This window comes from Zootoca vivipara, chromosome 4, assembly GCF_965207765.1.
Source record: "Zootoca vivipara chromosome 4, rZooViv2.hap1.1, whole genome shotgun sequence".
Classification (NCBI taxonomy): domain Eukaryota; kingdom Metazoa; phylum Chordata; class Lepidosauria; order Squamata; family Lacertidae; genus Zootoca; species Zootoca vivipara.
The window spans coordinates 33,807,815-33,835,495 of NC_142587.1; the positions used below are offsets into that span (position 1 = coordinate 33,807,815).

A 27,681-nucleotide genomic window follows, 5' to 3' on the forward strand; every position below is an offset into this window, starting at 1 on the left:
AGCCCTGCCCAGTGACTTAAATATGACTTGTTTACTGCCAGCGAACCAGCCGGAAGCCGTGTTTTGTTGTTGGTGTATGAGCCATGGTTTAACTATGGTTTGGCATTACCTGCAAATCAATCATCCTTCCCCGACTATGGCTTGTTTGAGCATCCTCACTAAATTAAAAAGGCATGAGGCAAGAGCAGATGGAGAACAAACCAAACTTTGGCAAAAGAAACCGTGGTTTGTCTGATGCTCTGTGAGACAACTTATTAACTTGTTGTTGTTTTTTAACTTGTTATGCGCAAACGAGGTCAGTATCTAACCTAGCAGTATTCTTCTGCAAACACTTTGAAATGATAATTAGCATCTCTGTGTTGTGGGGGGAGTGGAACTGGGCAAATGCCACTGAGTCCTCAGATGAACCACTGCATGTTCTGGATGCCACATTATGCACAACTGTTTGAATTGAAAGATTTGCTTTGCGACGCATGGTCGATGTTAATGGATTTTCTGACTCTCTGGTAAGAGATTGCCCAAGACTCCAATTTAATATGATATTGAAGTATGGAGCCAGCTTTAATCATGCAGTCTTTTAAAGTGCTATTGTTCTTAGTCTTCAGAATACGAATCCATATACAGCTAATTGCCCTTTTAAAATGTGTTTTGTTTTTGTTTTTTGGAGGGAGGGAGTTATTGGGTTTTAGCTTTTATTTTGATTATATATTTTGTGGTTTCATATTTTGATTTTGTTCTGTGAACCACCCTGAGACCTCTGGGTATAGGGCGGTATAGAAATTATAACAATATTAATATTCAATAACAATAACAAAAGCAGCAGCAGCAACAACAATAAATAATGCATTTCTCAGTATAATAACTGAAGTGGGCTTGACATTTTAAACTGTATTTCATTTCTTTCTTTTTGTCTTTAAAAAGATGTTGCATCATGCTTCACAGATGTTGGTGCCCTATCATTTAAAAATAGAAACATGTCTTTTAAATCATAGTCAACTTTTAGCATCATGTTCTTTAAGTGGCTATCAAAGAGCAAGAAATTAAGCAGTGGTGGAACAAAGTAGTATTTCATATACCCTTCATTTGGTTATAAATAGGACCTAGACAGACAAAACGTTTTCTGAGGGTCCCCCCCCCAACCCAACAATACATTTTGGAGATTTAAAATCAAGTTGGATGAAGACTTTAGGCCAGCTTGCAAGTGGTGGGGAAGGGAGCTATGTTCTTCTTTAAAACCCATGATAGGATATCATATTAAAGGTCCATTGCTCTCTCTACCCTTCATGCCTGAACTGATGCTGATCAGACAGCAGATATGTAATTTTACCCAGGAGTTTTGGTACACCTGACATGGACTGATTGTGTAACTTTGACCAACTGTCACAATTTTTCAGCTTCTCTTCCCCATCTGTAAGAGATGTATATTATCAGTGACCCATTTTACAGGATCAGTGTATGACAGAAAGGATTGTGAGCATTGTGGAGCTTGCTACAGTTCACAATTGCCATGTTTACCTAGCATTTCCATAGCAGTTAATAGCATTTGCTCAGTCACAAAGGCACGAGTCTTGAGCACTGAAGCACCTTGGGGAAGGAGGATAGATTACCTCTGCCTGTGGCAGCTTTGTGCATCTTTGATCAAGTCAGGGCTGGCCCTACCATTAGACAGAATAAGTCAATTGCCTCAGCTAACAAATACTGTGGGTGGGTGGGTGGAGAACAGTAGCAGTCCCTACAAACCTTTTTTCTATGAGCCGCCAGCCATTCCAATACTTTGAGCAGACTATGTGTATCTAAGGATGTCAATCCTAGTTACTCTGTTTCTGTTTCCCAATTTTAAACTTTAAAAGTCCTTGTGAAAATTCACCAGCATTTTAGAACATCTTTCTTAAAATATGCACTTTTTATATGCAATTTTGCCTGAAATACACATTTTTGTAAAGCACTTCCCTCCTAATACAATGCATTTTTGCATGATGCTGTCATGAATAGATGTATTTTAATGCACATTTTGCCCCAGCAGATGTGCTATGGGGCACACTAGTTGGCTGGAGAGCTGCATTGCAATATTCAGGATCAGATTATCAGAAAAGAGGACTATTTCTCTTCTTGCACTGCTAGTACAAATGAACTAAGCCCCCCCCCCCACGTCTCTTTCTGCCACGGGGTTGTCATACACCCATTAAACTGCCTTCTCAGGTTCACTGGATGCTATTTTGTTGCCAGTATTGAAGGAGGACTCAATCGCCAATGCTGTCAGGCTTAGTACATGGACTGGAGAACTGCCATCTTTTCCTTCATGTCAAGCAGCAGAGCATTACCTTGGGCAGAGTCCTTAAAGAAAATGCTTTCTTTTTAAAGTGTTTTGGAATTGTCTACTCTTTAACCACACACTGTTTGACATGGTCCATGGAGCGGTTTTCTTACCAGGAAAAACCACTGTGACGAAGCTTTGTGGAAAATATTTTTTTATTATAAAACATACAGTATACTGATCTTAATATTTATATAAAACACAGTAGAAGTATCAGAGTCTTGTAAAGACCAATAATTTATACACTGAGACACAGGTCACTGTATTCTTCCAGTCTCATAGTCTGAAACAAACATCATACAAAATACAGAAGGACTGAATTCAGCCAGGGAGTCCCTCGCTGTGAGGCATTTGCATTGTTACAGTAATTATTGCTGTGCTGTGGTGGAATAAAATCAGGGTTGTTGCTAACTTAAGAGTTGATCCCAGAGAGCTGATAGAAGAATGGGTAGAGAGTAAGTTAGTAATCATATTCTATAAAGGCTTGGCTATGTCCAAAGCGTTGCAGGGGATTATGGAAATAATTTTGTGTCCAACAAAAAGAATAATGAAATAACTTCTCTTGCATCAGCTCTTTTGTTATATTTAATACTACTTTGGTATATTTTAAGGTGCATGTTGCATAAAGGAACAGATTTGCACTATCAGTGGTCATAGTACTTTACATCATAGGCAGAACCAAAAATGATTGGGGTAAGAAGAATTATCAACATGTTTCTCTCAGTTTGAGCTTTCTTGAAAAAGATGCACATTTATGTTCCGATTTTCTCCCTTCCCTCAAAATAAAGCCACAGGGCATGGAAAGGGAACATGTGGTCCTTTAGGTGTTGCTGGACTACAACTCCCATGCTGCCCAGGGCTGATGGGAGTTGGAGTCCAACGATTGATGGGCCAGACGTTTCCCATTCCTGCCACTGGAGTTTTTAGATAGCACAAGGTGTGAAAATATTAATTTGTCAAGCTAATGCTATACTTAGGACAGAATTCCTTGTTACATGCCCTACAAGACTGCTTCTGAGAATAGCATTCCTGGATCAAGTATTTTTCCTCTTCCCCAATACCACCCAATGAGTAGGAAACTCACAATAGGGTAAGTGTTCTGATAAGTTATCCAGGAGAGAAGAACTTGACAGGGGAATTCAGTGGTCAGGGATGATGGGAGTTACACTCCAACAACATGTGGAGGGTTATAGGTTCCCCACCTGCTCCGTGGCCCCCTAGATGTTCTTGAGTTATACCTCTCATCATTTCCGACTGTGCTGGCTGGGGCCAATGAGCAGTGCTGAGTCCAACAGTGGGGTTCCCCATTCCTGACCTTAAGGTTGGGCTACACAATCCAGCCACTTATTAGGTTCCACTGATCACAGTGGTTAACTCTTCCACTGAAATCAATGAGTCCTGAAAGTACTTAACTTTGGCTGAATTGCACTATATACCCCAGATAGGTATATGGCAGGATTCAAGCACACTGCTCTAAATCAAAAGCAAAACTGAAAAAATGCTTAAAGTTCACCACATTGAGATGAAAGATTGTGGGCTATTAAATCCGCAGCCCCCTAGGTCTAGTCTCAGACAAGTGGCAAGAAGCCCTCTTACATCACGGAGAGAGTGTAGATGGCTTCTCAGATTTGCTACCTGCCTGAGTAGTATTTTGGAATTTCATGAAGGTAAAGCTGTGATCCACCATTTCTGGCACAACCCTGTTCTTCTCTCAGTACAACTGTTTTCATTTAGCAACTGTATTTTCCTAGCTGTGCTCACTTGGCAGGGACTTTGGATATTTTTGTGTATTCAAAGGCATTTTTAAAAAACTTTAGAATATGTGTATGTAGGTTGCTTTTGAATCACTGCCTAGTATATTTTTAGCAGTGCATTTGTAGAAGCCTGCGTCCTTTTGTGTAGCCTGCTGGATGATTAATGAGCCCTGAGGGTGAAGGAATTTGTTTCCATACAGACGGGATTGAGCTCCTGTTGTCAGATGCGATTTGTCTGGGAGATCCCACGTTATTTCTGCTTTAGGGATCCCAATGGCCATGCAGCTCAGCTTCACTGTATTGCCTGGCCTTGCGTAAATGATGGGAGCTGGCTCGCTTGTGATCCGGGGTGGGTAGGCTATCACAATCACTGGGACGTTCATAAGGGAAGAGCCATACTCGGTCGTCACCTTGCACAGGTAAGTACCTCTGTCAAACACGGATGCTTCACGCACTGTGAGAGAGCCATTCTCTAACAGGGAAAATCGCCCAACAGCCTGGGGACCATCTAACACCATCCCATTGGGTAGAGTCCAGGTTATGCGAGCTTGCTGGCTGGGCTGGGTGATGCAGTGAAGGTGCAGGGTCTCCCCGTTGATGATGCTCACTAAGTTGTTATACTGATTGCTGATTTCCGGTTTCAACCCCACTTTGAGGAAGACCACCCTTTCTGCATAACCACCTGGGTTCCTGGCTGTGCAGCGGTAAGTCCCAGCATCTGCCGCAGACAAGGCACTTATGTGTAATATTCCATCCCTCTTGTGGTAGAATCGGTGCAAATGGCTGCTCTTCTGCAGCTCGGTGCCATTGGGAAGGATCCAGGCTGTGGCAGGTTGAGGAGTCCCATGCACTGAGCAGTTCAGATTGATACTGTGTCCTGCTGCCGCAGTGATCCTTTCAGTGACTGGATCCCGAAAGGCTGGCTTTTCCACATGGTCCATGACCTGCAGCTGCACAATCAGCCTGCCCTCTCCCCCTTCATTCCTGCCAATGCACACCAACTGCACCGAGTCTGTCTGTCTCACTCCTCGGATGTCTAGTGTGCCATTGCGGTGCACAGTAATTCTGTTCCCATAATAGGGAGCAGGCAGGATCACTCCTTCTGGGAAAGCCCACATGACCCGTGGAGTTGGGATGCCTTCAGCTTTACAGTCAATGAGCTTTCGGCTGTCCCTCAGGGCCATTTCTCTCACTGAGGTGATGGCACTGGGGTGCCCGTTTATTTTTGGAGGTTGAACATTGACATGGATCAAGACAACTTTCCGGTCTTCCCCAGCACTATTCCGGGCTACACATGTGTAGTTGCCACTGTCAGATCTTTGGGCCTTCTGTATGAGAAGCGTCCCATCTCTGTACACCTGGTATTTATCTGACAAAAGTGGGATAGGTCTGTTGCTTGGAGACAACCACATCACTTTGGGTGTGGGCTCTCCTTTTGCTTCACATCCTACAGATACCACATCTCCATATGGGATGTTGAGAGCCAAGTAGGTTTTATTCCTAATTGTTGCAGGTTCGGCCACTACTTTGACCCGCACTTTCATCTCATCTTTACCAATCTGGTTTTCGGCGTAGCAGGTGTAGTCCCCCTCTTCTCTCAGCCCCACGTCATTGAAGTACAGTGTCCCATTGTTGAATACGACATATCTCTTTGTTCGGCTCCCACTGTCATCTGCTAGCATGAGGGTATTGATCATGCTGCCATCTGGAAGGCCCCAGGAGATCTCAGGGTTCGGCAGACCTGTAGCTACACAGTCAACTTTCAGGTCGCCTCCGTACATCACCTTGTGGTTGTTCTCATTCTTGTGTTCGATTTTGGCAGGCTTCATCATTACATTCACTTTAAGAACCACGTAATCATCTCCAATCTTGTTGCGGGCCACACACAGATAGTCCCCTGCATCCTTTTCAGTGATGGAATGAACAACCAAAGTTCCGTTGCCAAATACCTTGATTCTGCTGTCCAAACTAATTTAGGAAAAAAGAAAGAAAACAAAACATGTGTTTTAAGTTTATGTTCATAAACCATCATATTTTGAGCCAGAAAACAAACAAGAACAATTATCTTCATTTGCAATCAAATAATTCCACCCTGCAACTGACTTTCTTCTGGTGGAAGGATGTTTTTACATCATTATACTTCTTCTGAAGATCCAGATTTTATTTACAGTATTCTATGCTGCATTTAGACATGGAAATACAAAGGAGGTGGGGGAATCTCCTGTATATATACACACCACAGATAAATCCCATGTAAGCTTATATGCATGGATACATATGTTTATAAAGTGAACAGGATATTGACAATATACTCCATATGGCAAGATATACATACACTTATTCCACAGAGAGACACATTGCTTTGGTATGAAACAGACCAGAGAATTTATTATCTATTATATAGATATTATATAGATATATTACCTATTCTATTGTACATATGAGTGGCCCACCTTCAGACTGCAGTCCTATGCACATTTACCTGAAAGTCAACCACACAGAACTTAATGGGGCTTACTGCTGAGTAGACACGCCTAGGATTGTGCTGCCAGATTCCCAAATAAATAGTTACCATGGGGCCTCTGGGATCAGAAGATAATGGTTGTTTGGATCTCACTAACATGATGCAAAATATTTACATGGAGCAATCTAAAAAGTTTATAAAGCCTAACTACTTAAGGCATAAGGGCATTTATCCTCTCCGCAACAGTAAAACAGTAAAATGTATGATCAATCTGTTTTAAATGGTTATAAACATCCAGTGACACTAAAAATAAGATCTTTGGCTGGGATGCTCCTCTGCAGGAATACCTATGGTAGTCCTTCTAGCTATGACCAATTCAGGAGGTACTCCCATTATTCTCAGATCAGAGAGATGGAAGAATTGCAAACTTTGAGTGACTTCAGAGATTTTGGTGTGTAGTCCTTTCTGCATTCACTGAACCAAGGAGCTTCAGGCAGAGTTCAAAGGAAAACTTGTGTGTGGTGTATCTAAATCCTATGCATGCTCCACTTCAAATGTTAAAACCAGCACTGCCAATCAGATGCAAACCACTCTCAAAACTATCTTAAACTAAGGGATCTTTTTCATCCCTGCTACCAAGGAGCCTAAAAGTGGAACAAGATGTTATGGAAGGTCTAGTGCGGCTGCTGCTGCTGCTGCTGCTGCTGCAGCAGCAAAAAAAAAGGCACCCTACATCTTGTCATCTATTGTAAGGAAAGACTAATGAGAGTCTGTACATGTGTGATACAATCACACTGTGATCGTCTTCACTCTCACTAGTAGAGCACAAGTTGGGGGAATTTGCAGTATGATGACCTATTGTGACCTCCTTACATGTTACAGGAAACGGGGAAGAAATAGGGATACCACACCTATAATATCTAATTCCACAGTACCTTTATAGAAAAGTCCTATAGAATCCATAGTTCCATGACCTCAGGTATAATTAATGCATGGGTGCATTAATGATGGGTGGATAAGCCTCCTTTATAAAACTCACATTCCTGAACAAATTACCTTATAGCCATAGATGCTTAATGCCCTTCTCTTAAGGCTAACATTTTTTACATAACTTCTTTGTACAGTAAGGCAGGGTCAGTGCAAAATATCTGCACATACAACTATGTATTTTTAAACAACATTGCAATTGCAAACCAATGTGAAATAGCATTAGTATAAATATAAATCAAGCCCAAGCATTTGGCCATACCTGAACCTCTTGGAAAACATAAATGATTGTTGGTTTAAGTGAGGAGTTCACCGCACAATTATCTATCCTCAAGCCAATGCACTGAATAATGCTTCACTCTGGATACACTACAGCCTTTTTTTTTTTCCAGATGGAGAAAAGTTGGACAAATAATGTGGATAACTATGCAGGCCAATTTTAGCTTCTCTACACTCTTCATTAGAACTATTTCAAGGCATTCTACCTTAATTTAACCCATCCATATCCAGAGGAATTTCTTTGTGACCTATACTGGTCTAAATGAAAATTTCTGCCTTTAAGGTACCTTTTCCACAGTGCTATATAGCTCACTGCAGAATCCTGCATGCTGTGCACTGCAAGAAAGACATTCAAAAGCATAATCTAGCTACATGGTATGACACTTTGAATTTCACTGCTCATATGCATAAACAAGAGTGTACCTGACAACACAGCAAAACACCCTGCCACTCCTTTGCAAAGCAAGGGAATAATAATAATAATAATAATAATAATAATAATTTATTATTTATACCCCGCCCATCTGGCCGGGTTCCCCCAGCCACTCTGGGCGGCTAGATGGACAGTGGTGGGCCACCTGTCTTTCAAGGATACTTTCCCATTGAGGAAACTCTCAAAAGACTGCAAGGAACCTTGGGATTATTTATAAAACAGTAATTCTAAACAAATGGTCTTAGGTTGGAATCCTATACATCCTTCATAGGAAGTGTTATTGAACTCGGTGCAATTTGTTTCTGATTGGCCATGGTGTACGATCAAGCACTTAAGTCCAACATGTCATTACAGTGCCATCTGTCATGGATGCTTCAGTTGAGATTCCTGCATTGCAGAGGATTGGACTAGATGGTGCTTGAGGTCCCTTGCAACTCTACTATTTTTGGATTCTATGCATGCAAGAGAATTGAAATGCTGTGAAAGGGTATAACACCATTGCTGCTGGTTTACATTCTGAAACCATGGGCAATGTACAGAGCTAAACTGCACTCTACTCAGAAGTAGCCCAGAGAGAGCTATTCCCAAGCAAGTGTGTAGAAGATTGTAGCCTAAAGGAAGTGACTATAGTTATAGTGCTAATTTGAAGAGTTGCTATATTTAAACTAATCAAAAATGACAATTAGATACATATATCTATGGTCATTTTTATTTTATTTTTACCTTTGTAGAGAATCCACCATCCTTTTTGAAGGCAGCCTCCAGAGAATCCGTGGCCAGGGGTCCCCAGATGCGCTGCAGTCCAGTCTCAGGGTGCTGCCATAGGTCACATCTGTTCTCTGAGGAGAGCTCCCCGTAATCTTGGCATTTGTGGACTGCTTTCTGACATGCAGCCATACAGTTCTCCTGGCAGCCCCAACCATGTTGGCTGCAATGCATTCGTAGCTCCCGCTGTCTTTGGGAGAGACGTTACGTATGTAAAGAGTTCCATTTGGAAAAACAAACAGATTGCCGCGGACAAACTGGGAAGTGCGGATCTGGGTTCCATCAAAAAGCACCCAGCGGATGCCAGGCAGAGGAGCTGCTTTGGCACTACAGTGAATGTTAATGTTCTGCCCCACGCTGAGGGTAATGTTTTCCTGTTTCTCTTGCTGGATAATAGGCGGCAAGGCAGCGATGTGAAGCCTCACGGCAAGGCTGTCGGTTCCTGCAGCGTTGCTGGCTATACACTTATATACTCCACGATCCGAGAAGTTAGTGTCCTTGAGGGACAAGGTTCGATTTTCATACAGCGTCACTCTTCCCTCTGTAGTGCTCACAGCTTGTAATATTTTCCTGTCGGGAAAAATCCAAGAAATATGGGGACTTGGAATGCCATTGGCTTGGCACTCCATGCTCACTTTTTCTCCAAAATAAACAGTCACATCTCTGAAGCGGGAACCCAGCATTTTGGGCTGCTGAGCTAAGACGGTCATCGAGACGATCATTTTATCAACACCGTGCAGGTTCTGAGCAGTGCACAAATACTGTCCACGGTCCTGAAGCTGAACATTGCGAATGAGGAATGTACCGTTTTTCAAGACTTCAAATCGTTGTATCCTTGTATTGGTTGTCATGACAGCTCCTGAAAGGAAAAGCAGGAAGGAAAAAGAAGAAAAGCATTTTTGGGAATACCCTTTTTTTTCTGAAAAGGAACATAGAAACTGTATTCAAGATTATTATTCGAGATTTTTATTATTTTATTATGCATTAGTATATGCATCTTGTATATTTGATAAAATTTAAATGAATTAGAAAAGACCTAGAAACATCACTTCATTCCTTTTTTTGCTGCACAATAATACTCTGGTAGGTTCTTAGAAGAAGCAGAGATATCAAGATCCAATCTAGTCAGTCATGACAGAACACCCAGTGGTCCCAGATGCAGTTTTATGTCCTTATTTGCATCATAAGAAATTTCTGGCCCTACCAACAGACATTCATCACAGTGCAGATGAGAATGGGCATCCAGATAAACAGAGAGTATAACTGGATGGGTGCACAACAGTTGTGCCAAAACAGGTCCAGTCAAACCCTATTATTAGGTGAAAAATAAATCATGGCACACCTAAATCAATGGGGAAATGGACACTGTACCCTCCGAATAGGTTCCTAAAGGGAAGGGAAATGTATGTTTAGTGTACATAAAACATACTGTTCATTGGGGGCGGGGAGAAATATAGAGAATGCCTTACTGAAGGGGTTGTCAACCTGGCGCCTGTGGGTGCCATGGGCAGCAGCCCCAGACTCTGACTTTGCATTTAAAAAGCAAGTCTCTAGTCCTCCTACAAAGAAAGGCATGAAGCAAAATATGCAGGTACCCTTCTATGTGATTTCTCTGAGACTAGCAGTCCTGGCTGCTGCTTCTTGGCAATGTTTTTAGCTAATGACTGACATCAAAGCTGCAGTTGATAAATGAGCTGTTGGAATCCCTGGGATCCTGAATAACTAACTCCCCTCTCCCCATTAATGCACTTTCCCTGTTTCCATCTAATCTTCTAGGCAGATATTCAATAGGATAAGTCTTCTTTCCGCAATTGTACTTTCCACCATGTACTTTTTCCCATTTTGTGTTGCGCCACACCCTCATGACAGTCATATTGTGAGTGGCATCCCCAGCTCTCAAAATTAACAATGGTTGGCGGTCTCTGCCTTATTGTGACTGGATCAAAATTAAATGCTTTAATTACGAGCTGTGGGAAAATGGTCTCTAAAAATTATCTGCTCTATTTAAGGGCAGAGAAATTGTGGGGTGGGGGGCGGGGTGGGACTGAATTTCTCCAAAGGGGAAGATAAATTCTTCACCAGTTTCTCAGGGGCAGGACTCACCACTAGGGGTGGGAGTAGGGCAACTTTCATGTTCCTTATTTACTTATTTTGGTTTCTATAACAAGTGGTGGCAGCAGTAACTGCTGTGCAGCCTGGTCACCATTTTGCATCCTCCACAATTCTCTGGTCCTAGCATCATTCCAAGAGAAAGGGTAGTAGCAGCAGTGATTTTTTTCCGGGGGGGGGGGCACAGGGATACGCATACCCCTAAACATTTTGTGACTCAAAGTTTGGCCTCAATGAGGGGCAGCATTTCAATACGAGTAGGAAAATGAGAGTACCCCTAAACATCTTTTTAGAAAAAAAGTAGCAGTCACAAAAAGTTAAACAACAGTTCATAATATTTAAAGAAAATTCTGTAAACGTGCCTTTTCTAAGGGCAGGGAAAGAAGACAAACACCAGGTTGTTGTTGTTAAGAAAAAACGTATTCTGAGAAATTCTAACTAGTTTAAATATCTTACCGGTGGATACTTTTGTCCAAGAAAGGAAAGGCTTGGGTTCTCCCATGGCATCACATGGGATAACAGCATCTGATTCAGCAAGGATGGATAGACTGTTAGGTCCATTTGTTATAATCTTAGGCCTCTCTCCTTGTATCTTGAAATGTGCTGAAGAATGGATTATGCTGGAATTAAGTGCCTTCACTCCTCCAATTTTAGGCACAAATAACACATTAGGATTATTGTAGGGGATGTTTCTGGAGGAAGTCCCTTGTGGCTTAATGCTAGGAGCAGTACTCTCAGATGGCAGTGTAGTATCAAGGGGCACAGGAGGCCCTGGGGTAGCTGCAGCCCTTAGAGGAGTGCTTTGTGTGATCACCCTGGTTGGAGAGACAAATTTCTTCTCGGTTGTGCTAACTGGGTAAAGCGGATTCGGCACTATAGGTTTAGGGTTTACTCCCAATTGTTGGAATACCCTAGTTCTGTTCAACAGGAATGGTATTCTGGAATTGGGGAGATAGGGTACAGCTTGATTTATTGTTCTTCCAGGCTTGTCTCTGGTGTCAGGAAGGTAGTTACTGGCAAAAACTCTGGAGTGGCTGTTGAGTCTGTTTTCTCCCTGGTTGCCAAATCTGCTGGGGGTCTGCAACTTAGGTCTGTATAATGGAGCAACAGGTGTGGTGGGAAAGGTCTCTGTATGAGGAGAAGGGGTTCTTCTGTCCTGTGTGGTATGTGCTGCGTAAGCTGTAATTTCTGGCTTATTGGTATAGTGAAGGGGGGCCTGGTGAGTTACAAAATGGTGATACAGACCTGGTGCAATGAGATATGGGGGTCTCATGGTCCCTCTTGCAGGGATCTGTTTTGGAGGTGCAAAAGCAGGTGCCTGATTAAAAATGGGTATAATGCCAATTGGCTGGTTGGGAATATTTGGATTCAGTGTATTGTATCTCCTACCACCATATGGTTCTTTCGGTTGCTTTTGTTGTGAGGTTATTCTGTTGTAGTTTGAATGGGTGGTGGAAAGTTCATTCTGTCGTGGGCCGAGACTGAATCTTTTGATGTCCGGAAGTGCTAGTTGACCAGATGTGTCGTTTTCTTTTGTAGACAAATTAGGAGTGCTTGGCTTTGATGGAGGAAGAGTAGTGGCTAATGGTGCAGATGGAATGGGTAATACTGGGGGATAGTTTTCCCCAGTTCTATATGCATTAGTCTGATCATGACGATCATGCAGCTGAGTAATACTTCCCTTTGTGTGCCTTGAAGATGGTGGTATAAGTGTTTTATTATGCCAAGGACTGATCACTTGTTTAGTTTTTGCAGGTGTGAAAATGTGATCACCCGCTGTACCATGGTGAGATGAAGTCAGTATTTCTCCTTGATGAGATGTTGCCACTGTACTTATCTTTAGAGAGTCTGAAAATTTCTCCTGTTCATCTACAGTTGGGGGATCCTTAAAGTGTTCCCCAATGCCATCAGCAGTACTCAAGCGCTGTACCAGGGAAGTTCTTGACTGAGCTACCCTTAGGTCAACTTCATTGCTTGAAGCTGATGAGCCAGTAAGAAAAGCTTCTTCTTTGAATTCTGGAATCTTTGAGAAACTAAGCTCAGAAAGTGACACTGGTCTAGTGATACTTTCTAGAGATACTGAAATGCTTGTTGTAGGAGTGTTTCTAACTTGGTTATTTGCTGAAGCAGTATTACCTCCCAAGACTTCGATGAATTCATTGCCTGCAGATGTTGTAAGCATATGTCCTGAGCTGTGAGACAAATGTGGTTGTCTACCAGGGGCTGTAGTTAGAGAATCCGGTGTTGGTGTTGTCACCATGTGACTTTTCCAGTCCTTGGCAGCATTGGAAAGAGTTACAGGTATTTTAGGTGGCAAAGTAGAAAGATGAAGAAATGAAGCTTCTTCTGTGTCTTGGGCCCCAGTAGACTTCCTTAAGGCAGCAGTACTTGTAGCTAGTAGAGAACTTCCTTCCGGAGGCTTATATTCATTTCCATGTTGTGTTTCAGCATCAGATTTATGATGACCTTTAAAAATGGAACTCTGCAAACTTTGGGTAGCAGCTTCCGTTTTAGATATTTTTCTAATAAAAGGTGTCTCTTCTATGGTGAAGGCAGTAGGAGGGATAAGTTTTGGTCTTCTGAACCTATTTGGTCTTAATCTCCTTCTCCCATATGGTCGCCTTCTGGGATGCTGGATGACCTGTGAGTTAGAGGTAGTTGTTTTGCTTGTAATCATGGTCACTGTCGTCAATTTGTTCCTGGCAGAAGCAGTCATTGTTTGGCCGTTCTTGTTAAGCGGAGCAGTGGTACTTTCTACAAGAAAAGTGGCTTTGGGTTTTTGAGCATCTGTTTCTTCAAGTATTATACCTTCAGAACCCCTGAAATGGTCAGAAGAAATTCTTCCTTGCTGGTGCTCTATACTACCACTCTCTGTAGCTACAGAAGCAAAAATAGTAGTAGAGGCTATTGAATTAATGTAGTTTTCAGTTTGAGAATGTGTGGGATGTTTTATAGCATGATGTAGCTTATTCATACTTATCTGCTGTAAATTTGTTCCTAAACTTTCAGTTTTTGCAGGGACAGGTGCTTTAGGTGATAGTTCCACAGAGGATAATGGATAAGGCAAACTGCTTGTTACTTCTTCATTTGAAGGGTCTTGGGTGAAGCTAACAATGCCTTTTTGTCCTCCGGATGGATCATCTTTCCTCAAATCACTATGATCCCACACCTGTGTCTTTACAGTTGGAGAGATCAGAGTATCTCCTCTAATAGGCGTTTCTCCCGTGTTTGACAATTCACTTGCTATGGAAGACTCAGCACTCATTGCTGTAGAAGGTGTGTGGTCTTGGTTATTATTCTGTGTGTTGACAGTGGGAAGAATTGTGACTGAGAACATTTCTGCCTCACCTAGCTGCAACGCATCTGCAGAAGACTCCTCTCCATTGACTTCCACGGCAGTGTTTGGTGGAGGGCTGATAATGGGAGGAGCGCTGGTGGTTTGGCGCATGGATGGTGTCTCTGTTGTAGTCCTGAAGGAAGCGCCTGGTACCATTGTTGTTCTAGGGAAATTTTTCCCACGGACTTTTGCCAAAATGTTGGCCCAGTGCTGCGGATTAATTTGTTTGTTGGCCATATTGATTCTCCTTCGGGATTCAAATACCCTACGGCCCTCTGCAACATTGATCTCTTCAGTCCTCTCCATGCCTTTCCATAATTTCATTTTGTGCTTTCCTTTTTTGTCCCTCTTAACCTGAACCTGAGGAACATTGCCATTCTTTTCTTTAAGGGGCACTTCACGGTCCTTCAGGTGGATTTTTTTGCTCCGAGTATCACGGGCCTCTTCAACACCTGATCCCTCATCATCTTCTATGACCCGCCCCTTTGCTTTTACGGAGGTTCTTGAACCAAGGCGTTTCTTTAGTTTCACCCTCTGTGAGGATCTGTCAGAGACCATTTTATTTACTGTGACTTTAACAGCAAATTGATCTGATCCTTGTTGGTTTATAGCCACACACCTGTAGTACCCACTGTCACTGACATGGCTGCGTGGAATCAAGAGGGTGCCATTGTCTAACAGGTACTCATTGGATGAGTTTGATAAATCATGAAGGACATGGCTGCTTGGGAGTATCCAGCTTACGTGAGCATCTGGAACAGCCACTGCACTGCAGGGCAGAAGTATGGAATCCCCCACATTTTTTTCGATTTTCACCGTCTCAGAGTCAGCTGGCTGGATGACTGGGGGTTGTACCAGAAGTCTGTAGGCCATTGTGTCTGCATCACTCCTCACTTGAGCAACACAGTGGTACACACCAGAATCAGCATAGGCCACGGATTTGATGACTAACTGACCACTGCTGAGGACAGAAAACCTGCTGTCTTCCATTCTGAATGGAGCTTTTAGTTTAGTCCCATCTGGAAGCATCCACACGATGGAGGGGCTTTCTGATGCTTTCACATTGCAACTCAGCTGAGCATCCGAACCTTCCACTACACTCTGAGCTGCCTTTGTGTGCTGGTCTTGCTCTATCATAACCCAGCTGCTTCTCTGATGTCTGTTTTCTTGAATCTGAAGTGTTTGAGAAATTTGGGTAGAAAAAGAGAGCACTACTTTTTCCCCTGTGCTCTGGCGCCTGTTCAATTGGATATGGATCAGCGGCTGCATCACCCAGGAAGGCTCAGCTAGGATTCTCCCTTTGACACCTGTGTAGTAAAGAGCATCATAATCAGAACCTTGCTTGTAATGATAGCTTAATTTGGGTTCATGGCTGAGCACATGCTCCCTTTCTAACTTGACAGGCACTTCGCTATAATAAGCAATGAGCTTCCACAATTTTTCATAGTTGTCTCGGTTCATTGGGCATTCCAGATCCAAGGAAATGGTTGCGTTGATTTCAATTTCTTGAGGCGAGTTCTGGCTCCACTGAATTTGGGTGGTGTTTGTTGGCTTCTTGATTTCACACTTCAGATTCACTATGTTGCCATGCTCATCTGTCAGGTTCAAAGTAATGTTCCATGGAGACAGCTGAAATTCTTCCATGGGAAGCTCAGAGACATCATCTTCTTCCTCCTCCTCCTCCTCCTTGAGGCCAATGCTCTGTTTTAGCGGAGACTGTATGATAGGCTTTGAGCAGGAAACATTTTTCACATTTTGAATGTCTTGTTTCTGGAATTGCTTCGGGAAGGTGCATTTAGGGCAAAGCTGGCCTTCTTCATAGGCTTTGTCCTTTTTACACTTTAAAACAGCTGGAAGACAAAATAAATAAATAATCTAAAAGTCAGATGGAATTTTGACATTTGAATTCTGTCTGCATCTATAGAATTAAAGAAAAGGGAAGACAGAATGGCATGCTATGCATTTAGCATAATGTGTAGTTTGGCCCTTATACTGTACTTTGCTATTCAAAGAGTGCCCAATTAGCTTGGAGGAATATCTCAGGACCAGTTCAGGCGTATTCACTTCTATATTTTTAACACTTTCCATTGGTTTGGTTGGTTGGTCAGGTCCTGCTCTGGGGCTTCCCAGAGGCAACTGTAAGAACAGGAGGCTGGACTATGTGTGCTATTGGCATGAAATAGCAAGGCCTTCTTATGTTCTTATGAATTATGGAAAGGCAGTTTTTAAGGTTTAGAAATAAATAAGTAACCCAGCCCCCGAGTATAGGCCAACACAGGAAGGCAATATTTCTGGGATAATTTCTGCCCGAGTCTATTTCCAACATAGGAAAACAACAACTATGATCTTCCCTTACCTGAAAACTTCTGATTCCATTCAAGGAACCATTTCAACCTGCAGTCACAAGACCAGGGGTTCCCATGAAGATAAACATTCTCTAGGAGTGGCATTTTTTGAAAAATGCCCGTAGGCAGTGTTCTAATGGCATTTTCAGACAAGTAGAGGTGCTTTATTGTCGACAGCCTGAAATAATCAAGGACCAAAAATGTAGAAAACGTGTTGGGGTGAAGCTGTTGGAGCAAGTTTCCTTCCAAATGGAGAAGTCTGAGGGAAGTTAATCCATTAAAAGCATTTGGGTGGATGAATTCAATTCGGTTGTGGTCCATGTGCAATCTCATAAGGCTGGAGAGCCCTTGGAGGGTTTGACCAGTTATAACCTGCAGCTTGTTGTAGCTTATTTTGAACACCTAAATGGCCAGGTAAAATGAATAGGTTAATACTTTTTGTAATAGTAACATGGCACTGCAGAAGAGGCACACATAAAGCAACACAGGAGAATATAGTGGCCCAGACTAGACAAATGTAGCCACACTTTAGTCCCATCAAAATAAGCAGGATTTACTTAAGACACAACAAAATGGATTTCAGTAGGATGGACATACAGTATGATTGACTTTATGTGGATTGGAGTCACAGAACTGTAAATCTGATTCAGCAACTTCTACATACACAAGGAATGACTGCTCTACTGTGTGTGTGTGTGTGTGTGTGTGTGTGTGTGTGTGTGTGTGTGTGCCCTAGGGTGATGACTTTTTTTACAAACTCACTTCCCTGTATCATAATTTGATGAGCTTGCTAAAATATTACTTTCAAAGAGATTTGATTAAAAAACCTCACGCACAAAATGATTTAAAAAAATATATTTATCAGTTTTTTGACCATTTTTGAAGTCACTGTAAGCAGAAATAAAATTGAACCCAAGCTTTAGAGTCACAGATATACAACATTATATAGGGTCACCAAACACACAAGGAACCTTTTTTTAGCTGAAGTAACAGTACTACCTCTCCTGTAGGTTCTTTTCCCAGCATGCCCGGCAGGGTCTGCTGGCTGAGTTTTGAGGTTCCAAAAAGGGGCTTTCACCTTGCGCAGGTGTGACATTTGTATACCCTATGTTGCTAAGAGCCCTTCCCATTGTGGAATGTGGTGTTGTGTCCAAATTTGATACGAAATATATATAGAATTGTTAATACAATTTTATGAAATGGTAAAATGGCATACAAAAAATTTAAACGGTTTGTGCGTAACCTTTTTAAATATTTCAATGGAATATACCTCATTTTAGTCATTAATAGGCAAAAGTTCGTCCATTTGTGCTACAGGAAATAATTTTTGAGGAAAAAAATGAAAAGTCATCACCCTAGTGCCCACTAACAAACATGGTTCAATAATACAGACTACAGGTTTGGGTGGGTGGGTTTTGTGGGTGGGTGAGTGTATGCAGGAGCTTTTGATCATGTCTCTTATATAGCTTTCTCCAATGCCACCAACAACCAGGCAGTCACTGTTTATACTAATTCCATAGAAACATACAAAGCTGCCTTTGGACCATCTGTTAACCCAGCTCAGTATTGTTAACATTTCCAGTCAGCAGCTCTCTAGGGTTTCGGGCAATGGATATCCCCAACCCTGTGTGGAGATGTCACAGGTTGAACCTGCAGGTCTTCTGCATGCAACACAGATGCTCTACTCCTTCCCCATGTATGCACAGCTGGGCTTTGTGGGAACGCAGATAATAGACTGAAAGTGTTGTTACTTTAAGAAGAAACATTTTGACTCAACCTGTAGCGATGTCAGATCTTTTAAGGCTCCGTTAGGTATGTTTTGGATGTCATTCCCATGAAGCATGAGCAGTTCCAGTTTTGCAAGGCCTGCAAATGAGTTTCCAGATATTGCCTGTATGCTGTTAAACCTGGAAGGGGGGTGGGGAGAACCACATTTAAGTATAATCTGTGTTGAATCATCACTCTGCATTGAGTAAACCAGACATTTTTAGGCACCTTTGGGTTATTCATAAATCATACACCTAACCTGACAAAGTTAATGAAGCATTTTAACAAGACTTGGTAATTGCACGTATTAAAAGTCAGTTTTAAAAGTCAGTTTTATGCTTCTTTGGCTACACACACACACACACACACACACACACACACACACACACACAATTCAGTCGGAGCTTAAATTAATGGAATTATCAATTAGAACAGGCTTTTCTGTACAGTGTTCTCCATGTGCTGGATATATTAGTCAGTGGCAGGGATCCAACGTATGATGATATGGAGACTGGCAACCAGTAGGCCCACAAGGATGCCAACAGAACATGTAACAATAAAAGAATAAAGTTTTGTGCAGAGCACATTTACACATGGATGCCTGCCAAGCAGTTTCTGGAACCAGAAAACCACAGCTACTAGCTAAACTGCTAGATTTGCACATATAGCATGTAATTAGGTATTTAACTGTTAAGATAAATATGTGGTTTTGAATTTGCAAAACGGTGAATCTAGAAACTCAGGATGCAAACTGATTTAAAAATGCTTAGTTGACAGACTGATCAATTAACTCACAGCACATTTGCATTTTACTAAGGTTTTGCTGCAGTTGCCTTGTTCAGCTACTGAAGGGAGCATATTAAATAAAGAAAGTCATGGTTCATTATTAACCTCTGTCCCAATCACACACAGCAGAACAACTAATGAAGAGAAACATGAAAATGCTCTCCTGACTTCTATGGTTCCTCTCCTTGAATGCTATACAACAGCCACTGTGGAGGGTTGTGGTTATTCTCTTGGGTTTTGTAGGCCACCATTACAATATGGCATCATTTAGGGAAGCAGCATCAGGGACCGTAGTACAGCAATTATTTCTGTATATTTTGAGTCTTGTAGGCAAAATGTGATGCTGCTTGTCTAAGTAGTCTGTGCACACATTCAGCAATTGATTTGGGGACAACCCCAGTGTGGGCAGGCGGAGAGTCACAACCCAGGTAAACAGAGACAGAAGAAAGGATGAAAGCAATAGTGGTAGTAAGAGCAGGTACTCTAAAGCAGGCATGGCCAAACTTGGCCCTCCATCTGTTTTAGGACTACAATTCCCATCATCCCTGACCACTGGTCCTGTTAGCTAGGAATGATGGGAGTTGTAGTCCCAAAACAGCTGGAAGGCCAAGTTTGGCCATGCCTGCTCTAGAGGAAGTAGGAAATTCTGGAGCAAAGCAAAGGAAGGAAATTGCTGGGTCATGGACACAGAGAGAGTACAGCTTATCAAATAGTCCACGACCGGGACAGGTGTGGTAAATATAAAATTAGCTGGGTAAGGTCTTTGTTTAAGAGCTTAGAAGAAACAAGACTGGTAGGGTTGGCACGTAAGAAGTGAGCAAGAAAGCAAGTTCAACTGAAGCAGGAAGATCTATTTTCCAAAAAGGATAAGAAGTGATTAGTGCTACAACAATCATTATCTCCCCTCTGAAAATGACGTGATTGTGATATGGGCAGGAGAAAGGTTTGTAGCAAGACTGAGGGACAGCAAATGCTATTGCACATTCACCATTGGCTCATTGTGTTGGTCATATACTGAAGACAAATCAGTAGGATTTATCTGGGTCTCACAAAAATATTTACTATAAATGTAGGTAGATCACAGTAGTTTTGATCGATTCCCATAAATACTCCTCTTTATGGAAGTCTTTTAATCTGTACACTAATGGTATCACATTGCAGCTCATGTGATGCGCAATGCTTCAAACTAGTGGGATGAACTCTCAAAGAATGTAAAATGTCGCAGTAAAATTGCAATACAAACCCCAAATTGATTCGTTCCACATGTTTAGAGATTCTTGTTGGCACAGCTGCTAAGGACCGAAATGTGCAGTGAACTTCAGTGGGAACATAACAGGCACATGGATGAGGACAAGCAAGTGTAGTTTCCGGAAGTCCTAGAGAGAGAATCAGCACCACGGATAGTGCCCCCAAATATGTTTGCTTTAGCATCTTCACCAATTTCACCAATTTATTCATTTCACTATACCTGTTTAATTCAAAAGAGAGAGAACTAGTTTAATTTTTAAACAGATGTCAAACATGACAATTTAGATACTCAGCATTTCATGTGGCCAGTTTGATGACCTCACTACTTCCTTAAGTGTGTGGAATCCCTTCATGGAGTAACATGTGAAGGCGGCTAAGGAAGAGCCCAGGTCCATCACACTTAAACACTGCTACCAAATTGGCCCCAACATGGAAGAAAACATCCACAAGCACTCTTCTCATAAGCATACACGCAGGAAGTAACAAGTGGGAGCAGAACATGCCCCACATACTTAAGACTTAACACAAGTTCACACCCATTAAATAACCAAAAGGCAGATCTTAAACATTTAGAGCCAATGAATGAGGTTTAGATAAAGTACTGCAAGCATTTACTTGCTCTGTTGCAGCTGAAGCATGACTGTATGGATGGATAGCTCCTAATACTACCCGTGGCTGGTGCAAAGTATCAAAAAGACTGATGGCATGTCAAGCAAGGAAGGAAACTCCCCCCCCCCCATTCTCCTTGAACTTCCTTAGAATAATCTGACCTATTTCTTCAAACAATAAGCCACCGGCTTTGCTTACTCTGAGCCAAATCTGAGTTAAATCAGAGCTCTACCCCCTATGTGCCTCTCAAGTTCCTCCTATTCACCAGTTAGCCCCACCCGCTCTTTGGATGTAAGCTCACCCCAGGCCCTTTTGATCTAATTCTCCATGACTCTTGCCTGTTTCTGTTTACTTGTTCCCTTCCTGTTTGCCCTTCCCTTGATTCTGCTATGCCATCCATGACCTGGTTTGTTTTCCGACAACAGACATCCTTACATGGCTGTGTGTGAGTTAAAGAGTAGTACAAGAGCAGCTTTGCCATAAGCTTGTTGGAAGCTCTGGAGCAACTGGTCGAGTTATAGTCTCACACCCGTGTTGGAATTCTCATTCCTGATCCCTACAAGCCGCATCCTCAGAAAAAAAAATGGCTCATGGGATTGACAAAGCTATTTCTTTGTGTATACTCCAAAGTTCTTAGATCTGCAAGCAATAAGGCTGTCATTCCTTTCCTATCAGCATCCTATGCAAGCCATTACGATTCTAAAGCAGTGGTTCAAGAGGCTGAAGGGGCTTCTCAAATGTCTGTGGTCAGGTTAATACAATAGTTGCCCCTTCTTTAAAAAATAACTCCACAGCATGTCAAAGAACTTCGTACTTAACACGGTGTTTCTTTAATGCATATCAATATTTCACATATTTTCTTTTCTTTAGAGGACTAATAAACATCTGCTTCTATTCATATAATTCCTGCTTAGAGGCAGACAGCAGTTACAACATCAAAAGAGGACTTCCTACTCAAAACCATGGGCTCAGGCCTCTAAGTGGAAAATGAAGACTAGCAATTGTAGCAGGATATCAACTACTAATTTAACCAGAGAGCTCTGTGATGTTATCTAACCCCATCACAGAATAAATCAGGCATCCCCAAACTGCGGCCCTCCAGATGTTTTGGCTTACAACTCCCATGATTCCTAGCTAACAGGACCAGTGGTCAGGGATGATGGGAATTGTAGTCCAAAACATCTGGAGGGCCGAAGTTTGGGGGTGCCGGGTATAAATGCTGACATTTGCACTGGTTCTGGGTTTAGAAGATGATTGCAGTGAGAATAATTGTTGAATCACACAGGGACTACATAGAGGTATTTCTGTTTCTTAATTGGTGCCTTCTCTTAATATTATTTGTAATATGCTGCTTATCTATTTCTTTTTTTAAAGAAGATGTATGATAAAAAAGAAGCAACTTATTCAAGCATTCAAAAACACAATTACCAGTGGAGAGAACCATCTAAATCCCAGATGGGAAGCAGAGACACCATCACCTCTGCACCCCTATTGCTTTCACCAGTCAGGGTGGAAGGCGGAATACAGGGGAATTGTTGTGCCAACCTGGAGCTTGCACAGTGATCAGGCTCAAGGCTGATGAGTGACAGCAGTGAGGCCAGTTCACCCCTTCCCCCAGAATGCCTCATTTGGGGACTTTCTGCAGGTGGGGATCCCACAGGTGGTACTTTCTTCTGACTGCATATTTGGGAATCGGAATGGGGAGCTCCATGCCGGAAGAGTGGCACTCCAGTCTCTGATGGCAGAGATTGGCATGGAGATGCTCAAGTTGGGGTCTGGGAGTGGTGATGGTGAGGGATGCACACACAATGCCTCACCCCAATGTCCAGGTGAGTTCTGATGCACCTGCTCATTCCCTGATCCTTTCCTTTGTTGAGCAGGGGAGGTCTGAGGGGGTTTCTTTTACCCATATTTGCTTGAACTGTCAGGACTCCTGATGAAGCAGTGTGCCCAATCACACAGAGATTTATACTCGCTTTCAAGCAAACTCTAGTTCAAGTCTCATTCAGACTGTGCCGGCTCAACAGGACAAGGTTGGGGACGGAGCAGGAGGGGGTGTGCATGTTAGGTGTAGGGTCAGCAGAGACAACACCATGCCTCCTAAACGTACCTTGATGATGGATATGAATAGCCCCCTGGAAGTTGGTTCAAAGCCAATAACATATAAATGCTTCAAATGAGCCAAATGACAGGACAATTCCATACAGCAGTTTATTGAGGATTTGCTGATGCTCATAAGTGGAAGACTTTGCAGGGTCCTCATCAAAATACCATCTCAGCTCCCCCCCCCAAAAAAAAATTTAATGTGAATTTAACACTTTTGTGGGTGGTTTTTGTTTGTTTGTTTGTTTACTTAATTGAGTTTTCTGTGGAAAATCTGATTTAAATGGAGAAATAATGTAGGGTGGAATTTGAGGAGGACAATGCCAAGTGAACGTTGTACAAAACATGCATTCATGAGCACCACCAAGTCCACAATAAACAGCAGCACTTGATATCATTTGCTATGGGAATCTGCTACTCAGTAGTTGGGAAGCACAGAGAAACCTGCTTCATGGATGTGAGTGACCAGTGAGGCTGCTCTGTCTTGAGTTTCTAGTAAGGTTGAAGGTGAATTTGCACTTTTTAATAATCACAGGGCAGAAAGAATGTACCTGCACTGTGTCCTGTCCTATACCTGCACTGTGCTTGGCAGGTAAAAACACTTCTCCTAAATTTCTGTGGCTTGCAATGGATATAAACAGCATGGAAGGGGCCAAGGACCCTTTTTTTTTAATTAGCAGTTTGGTGGTTGGTGACTGCTAGGGTGCTTAACCCTCCTACAGAAGAAGGAATTTCAGCAAAGGCAGCTTGTCATGCTATTATGTTACATGAGTAAGAAAAGGAGCCCCTGCCAAAATCCGCATGTTTATGTAGCATTTAGAGCAGAGCTTTCCATAATGTGTGCCGTGACATGTTAGTGTGTCGGCTACAGTGTGTAGGTGTGTCGCGCAAATGCACCCCACGCTCCTCCCAGGGCTGGAAAGGGGTTAGCTTAGCCCCCGGTTTGCTAGTAAAGCTGGATTACTGTATCATGAAATGAGGCATGTCTAAAAGATGTGTCACCAACATGAAAGATTTGGAATGCTCTGCTTTAAGAGTTACAGGAGCCTGTTTCCCCTTTGTTTCTAGCCAACCTGGTGATTACTTTGAGAAGTGGTGGTCAATAGAAGGAAGCCAAGTATCATGCTAGATAGAGTCAAGTCTAGGAATCTGGGTTTGGTGCACAGGAGAGCAAAAAACAGAGGATGTGTAAAGAGAGGTCTTGGGTTGAAGAACAGCAGACCACATTATGACACAAGCAGAGATCCAGTCTTCATCAGAGGGGGTGTTGTTGTTAGAAGGGAGCAGGGCACAAACAAGTGGTAGTAAAATACAATCAACAGTGAATAACCACCGTTCTAGTTAGAAAGCTTTACAGTCGTACCTTGGAAGTCGAACGGAATCCATTCTGGAAGTCTGTTCGACTTCCAAAACATTCAAAAACCAAATCAGAGCTTCTGATTGGCTGCAGGAAGCTCCTGCAGCCAATCAGAAGCCACAGAAGCCCCGTCGGACATTCAGGTTCCAAAAGAACGTTTGCAAACCGGAACAATCACTTCTGGGTTTGCGGTGTTCAGAAGCCAAAACGTCTGAGTTCCAGGGCATTCGGGATCCAAGGTACAACTGTACTTTGGTATACTCTCACTTGCCTCTGGCCTGTAAAGATTAATTAGTGGGCAAGTCACTGGAACTCAAAGGCTCAGGGGTGCCAGCTCCTGGGGACCAAGTTGTTTTGTCCCCCCCCCTAATATCTTTTAGGAGGGGGTTAGAGCTGCCCAATGATGAGCTGAGTGTGGCACAGCTCCAGGGGCAAACTCCTTCTCCTCCTCCCATGGAAGAGAATGAGGTTGGAAGCAGCTTTCTGTTGGTGGTGGAGCCAGGAGGAGGTGGAGCGACTGGCCATTGAAGCCTTGCAGCTGCCACATTTGCTTCTGCTCCCAGCTCCTCCAGACGCCACATGTGTCACATCAGGAGGTTGCATCACACATGATGTCACCCTCATGACGTTGGACCCCCCAATTGCCCTCGCAAGCTGGTGATCTATATACACTACACTGGTGGGATGCAACTGTAATAAATAAAATAACTGAAATATTAATTTAAGCTCTGTGGAGGTAGGCTCTGTGGAGAGGGAAAGTGGTTTGAACTAGATGACTTTTGATCTCTTCCAAGCCTGTAACTCCATAAAACCAGTGAAGCAGTGAACAAGCAATTCTAAGGGTACTAAAAAAACCAGAAGGAATATAATACTTGGATCTAATTACCAAAGCTCTCCTATTTAAAAGTGGCCTATAGGTGATGGCGATGTGCAAAGGCTGTGACAGGGATAAAGAGATCTTGGCTTAGATTGGGGTGACCCTCCATTTTCAGCTTGAGGGCCACACTGACAGTTATCCACCCCTCTGAGGGCCACATATAAACACTGCCCTAGATGTGTGCCCCAACAGTAGAAAACTTTGGCAAAGTGGTACAAACTGGTGGGTGATGTGCCTGAATTGGATTATCAGAAGCATCCCTGCAGGGGACAGTCTGCAACTCCAAACATCTTCCTTGCTCTCTAGAACAGGGAAGTTGGGGGAAAGGGTGAGAAAAAAGAGAGAAAATGTAGGACAGGAGGGAAAACTACTGCTTTGAAATTGCTTTGAAATCTTGCTTGCCCCATTCCATCTCAGCATTCATACTGTTTCCCACCGCCCCCTAGGGATTGTTTAGAGTTATTACCTAGGCAGAGACCTTAAGGGTCGAGAAAGCAGGATTATTGAAATGATGTATGAGGTGCTAGGAAGGCTCTGAATACTCTAAAGGGCTATATAAACACAGTGCTGATGATGAAAAGGAAGACACATTGAATCTGGGAGACCAGACAGGGTGAAGGGCAAAGGACCTTCTTGTGCCGATCCCTCTGCAGATGATTTCATGACACTCCATCCTGCATGTGCGTTTTGTCTGGGCAGGGGCTTTGGTGGGATCAAGTCCAAGGATTTATCCCCCAAGGTGGCCTCAGGTTTCCTCCTGGAGGCGGGAGAACGAGTAGGTGGTGAAGGAAGGCAGGCTGATTATTTCCCCAGCCCTTCTCAGGGCAGCTGAAGGTGATGTGCCTGAGAGCTACGCTGTTTAAGGGATACCTGAGCTGGATGTGCTTTCCACTCCTAGCTTCATTTGGAGGGCACATGCTTCCCATTAGAGAAGAATGTCCTTAATTCACTGAGTCATTACAGCGATATATCCCTCGGGGAAAGAGAGAGGAAAGAAAGAGAGAGAAAGAAAAAGAGGGGGGGAGGGAGAAAGCCCCACTTCCATCTCTAGAAAGTGAGTTTCCAGTCCACATTTCATCCCGACCTTTCAAACACGACAACAACAAAGGGGGGATTGTGCAACTCAAACTAAGCCAGACAAGTTTCCAATCCTTTCTAATAGTTCCAAAGCAACAACTGCAAGTCCACTAGCTTGTGCAATTCTCTCTCTCTCTCTTTCAAACAAAATATAATGACAAAAGCAGTTGAGGTTGTTTGACTCCGGGGCAGGAGGCGTCTACTTCGGCAAGATTGCATTCGGGAGGCGCAGCAAGCCATGCAAGAGATGGAGAGCGCGCGATAGATTACCTACTGTTGGCCAAGAGTGTCAGATACTGTTGCTTGCAGGATCCATCCTGTCGACGAATAGCAAAGAACAGCTAGTGCCACGGGCGGGCGCTTCGCCTGCCTGCCCGAGCAACACCCCACCCCCGCCTCGAGCGCCTTTCTGGGTCTCCTCTTCCGTGGACTCCAGAGCTGCGCGCAAACGTGGTTCACACCCCACCCCGAAGGTGCGCGCTTTGTGCCGAGTTCAGCAGTCTTCCTTCCTGGTTCTGCAACTCCCAGTTCTGAGATGCATCAATCCGGGGGAAGTGGGGGTGTGAGGAGAAGAAGGGGTGGAAAATAGATATACATCTTAAGATTTTAAAAAAAATAGGGAGGGAAACAAAACAAAACGGGAGCTCAGGAATCCTTCCAAAAGATCTATTCTCTGTTTTCCTCCTCACCCCTGTTAGGCAGTAAATCCAGGAACTCTTATTGAAGAGCCAAGTGAAAAGCGAAGGAATGGAAAGCAGGGTAACAGAACAGGGAACTTGGAGCGCTTCTATCCTCTCGGCGCTTCTCTCTTTGAACACTTTGAAACAAGAGGCACCACCGAGCTTGAGGCTCTCTTTCTTTCTTTTTCTCTCTACTTCCCCACCGAGGGGCTTCCGCAGCCAAACTCTTGCCCCGGGGACGGACTCTGCCCCTCCGGCTCCCTCCGCAGCTGCTGTGTCTCGGGACGAGCAAGAGGAGCGCGCCCCGCGCCAAGCATGCCCCGCGCTGGCTCTCCGCCTCCTGCGTCTTGCGCGGCGCGTTTGCAAGCAGGCGCGAGCGGCGGCTCTCCT

At 43.3% G+C, this 27,681-nt stretch overlaps 1 protein-coding gene across 2 annotated transcripts; it reads right to left on the bottom strand.

The window, feature by feature from the left end:
* Nucleotides 1–2,451: 2,451 nt before the first annotated feature.
* MXRA5 (matrix remodeling associated 5) lies at nucleotides 2,452–27,681 on the bottom strand. 2 transcript variants are annotated; one of them, XM_035116177.3, is made up of 7 exons: nucleotides 26,886–27,681; nucleotides 20,584–20,808; nucleotides 18,565–18,694; nucleotides 16,799–17,189; nucleotides 11,562–16,292; nucleotides 8,955–9,855; nucleotides 2,452–6,036 (listed from the first exon to the last, which is right to left on the bottom strand). In XM_035116177.3, the coding sequence occupies exons 2-7, from the start codon at nucleotides 20,796–20,798 to the stop codon at nucleotides 4,128–4,130; spliced, it is 8,277 nt and encodes a 2,758-aa protein (XP_034972068.3). In that variant the 5' UTR covers nucleotides 20,799–20,808; nucleotides 26,886–27,681; the 3' UTR covers nucleotides 2,452–4,127. The 2 variants fall into 2 exon arrangements, with proteins under 2 accessions (XP_034972068.3, XP_034972067.3); XM_035116176.3 differs by having other exon boundaries at nucleotides 26,882–27,681.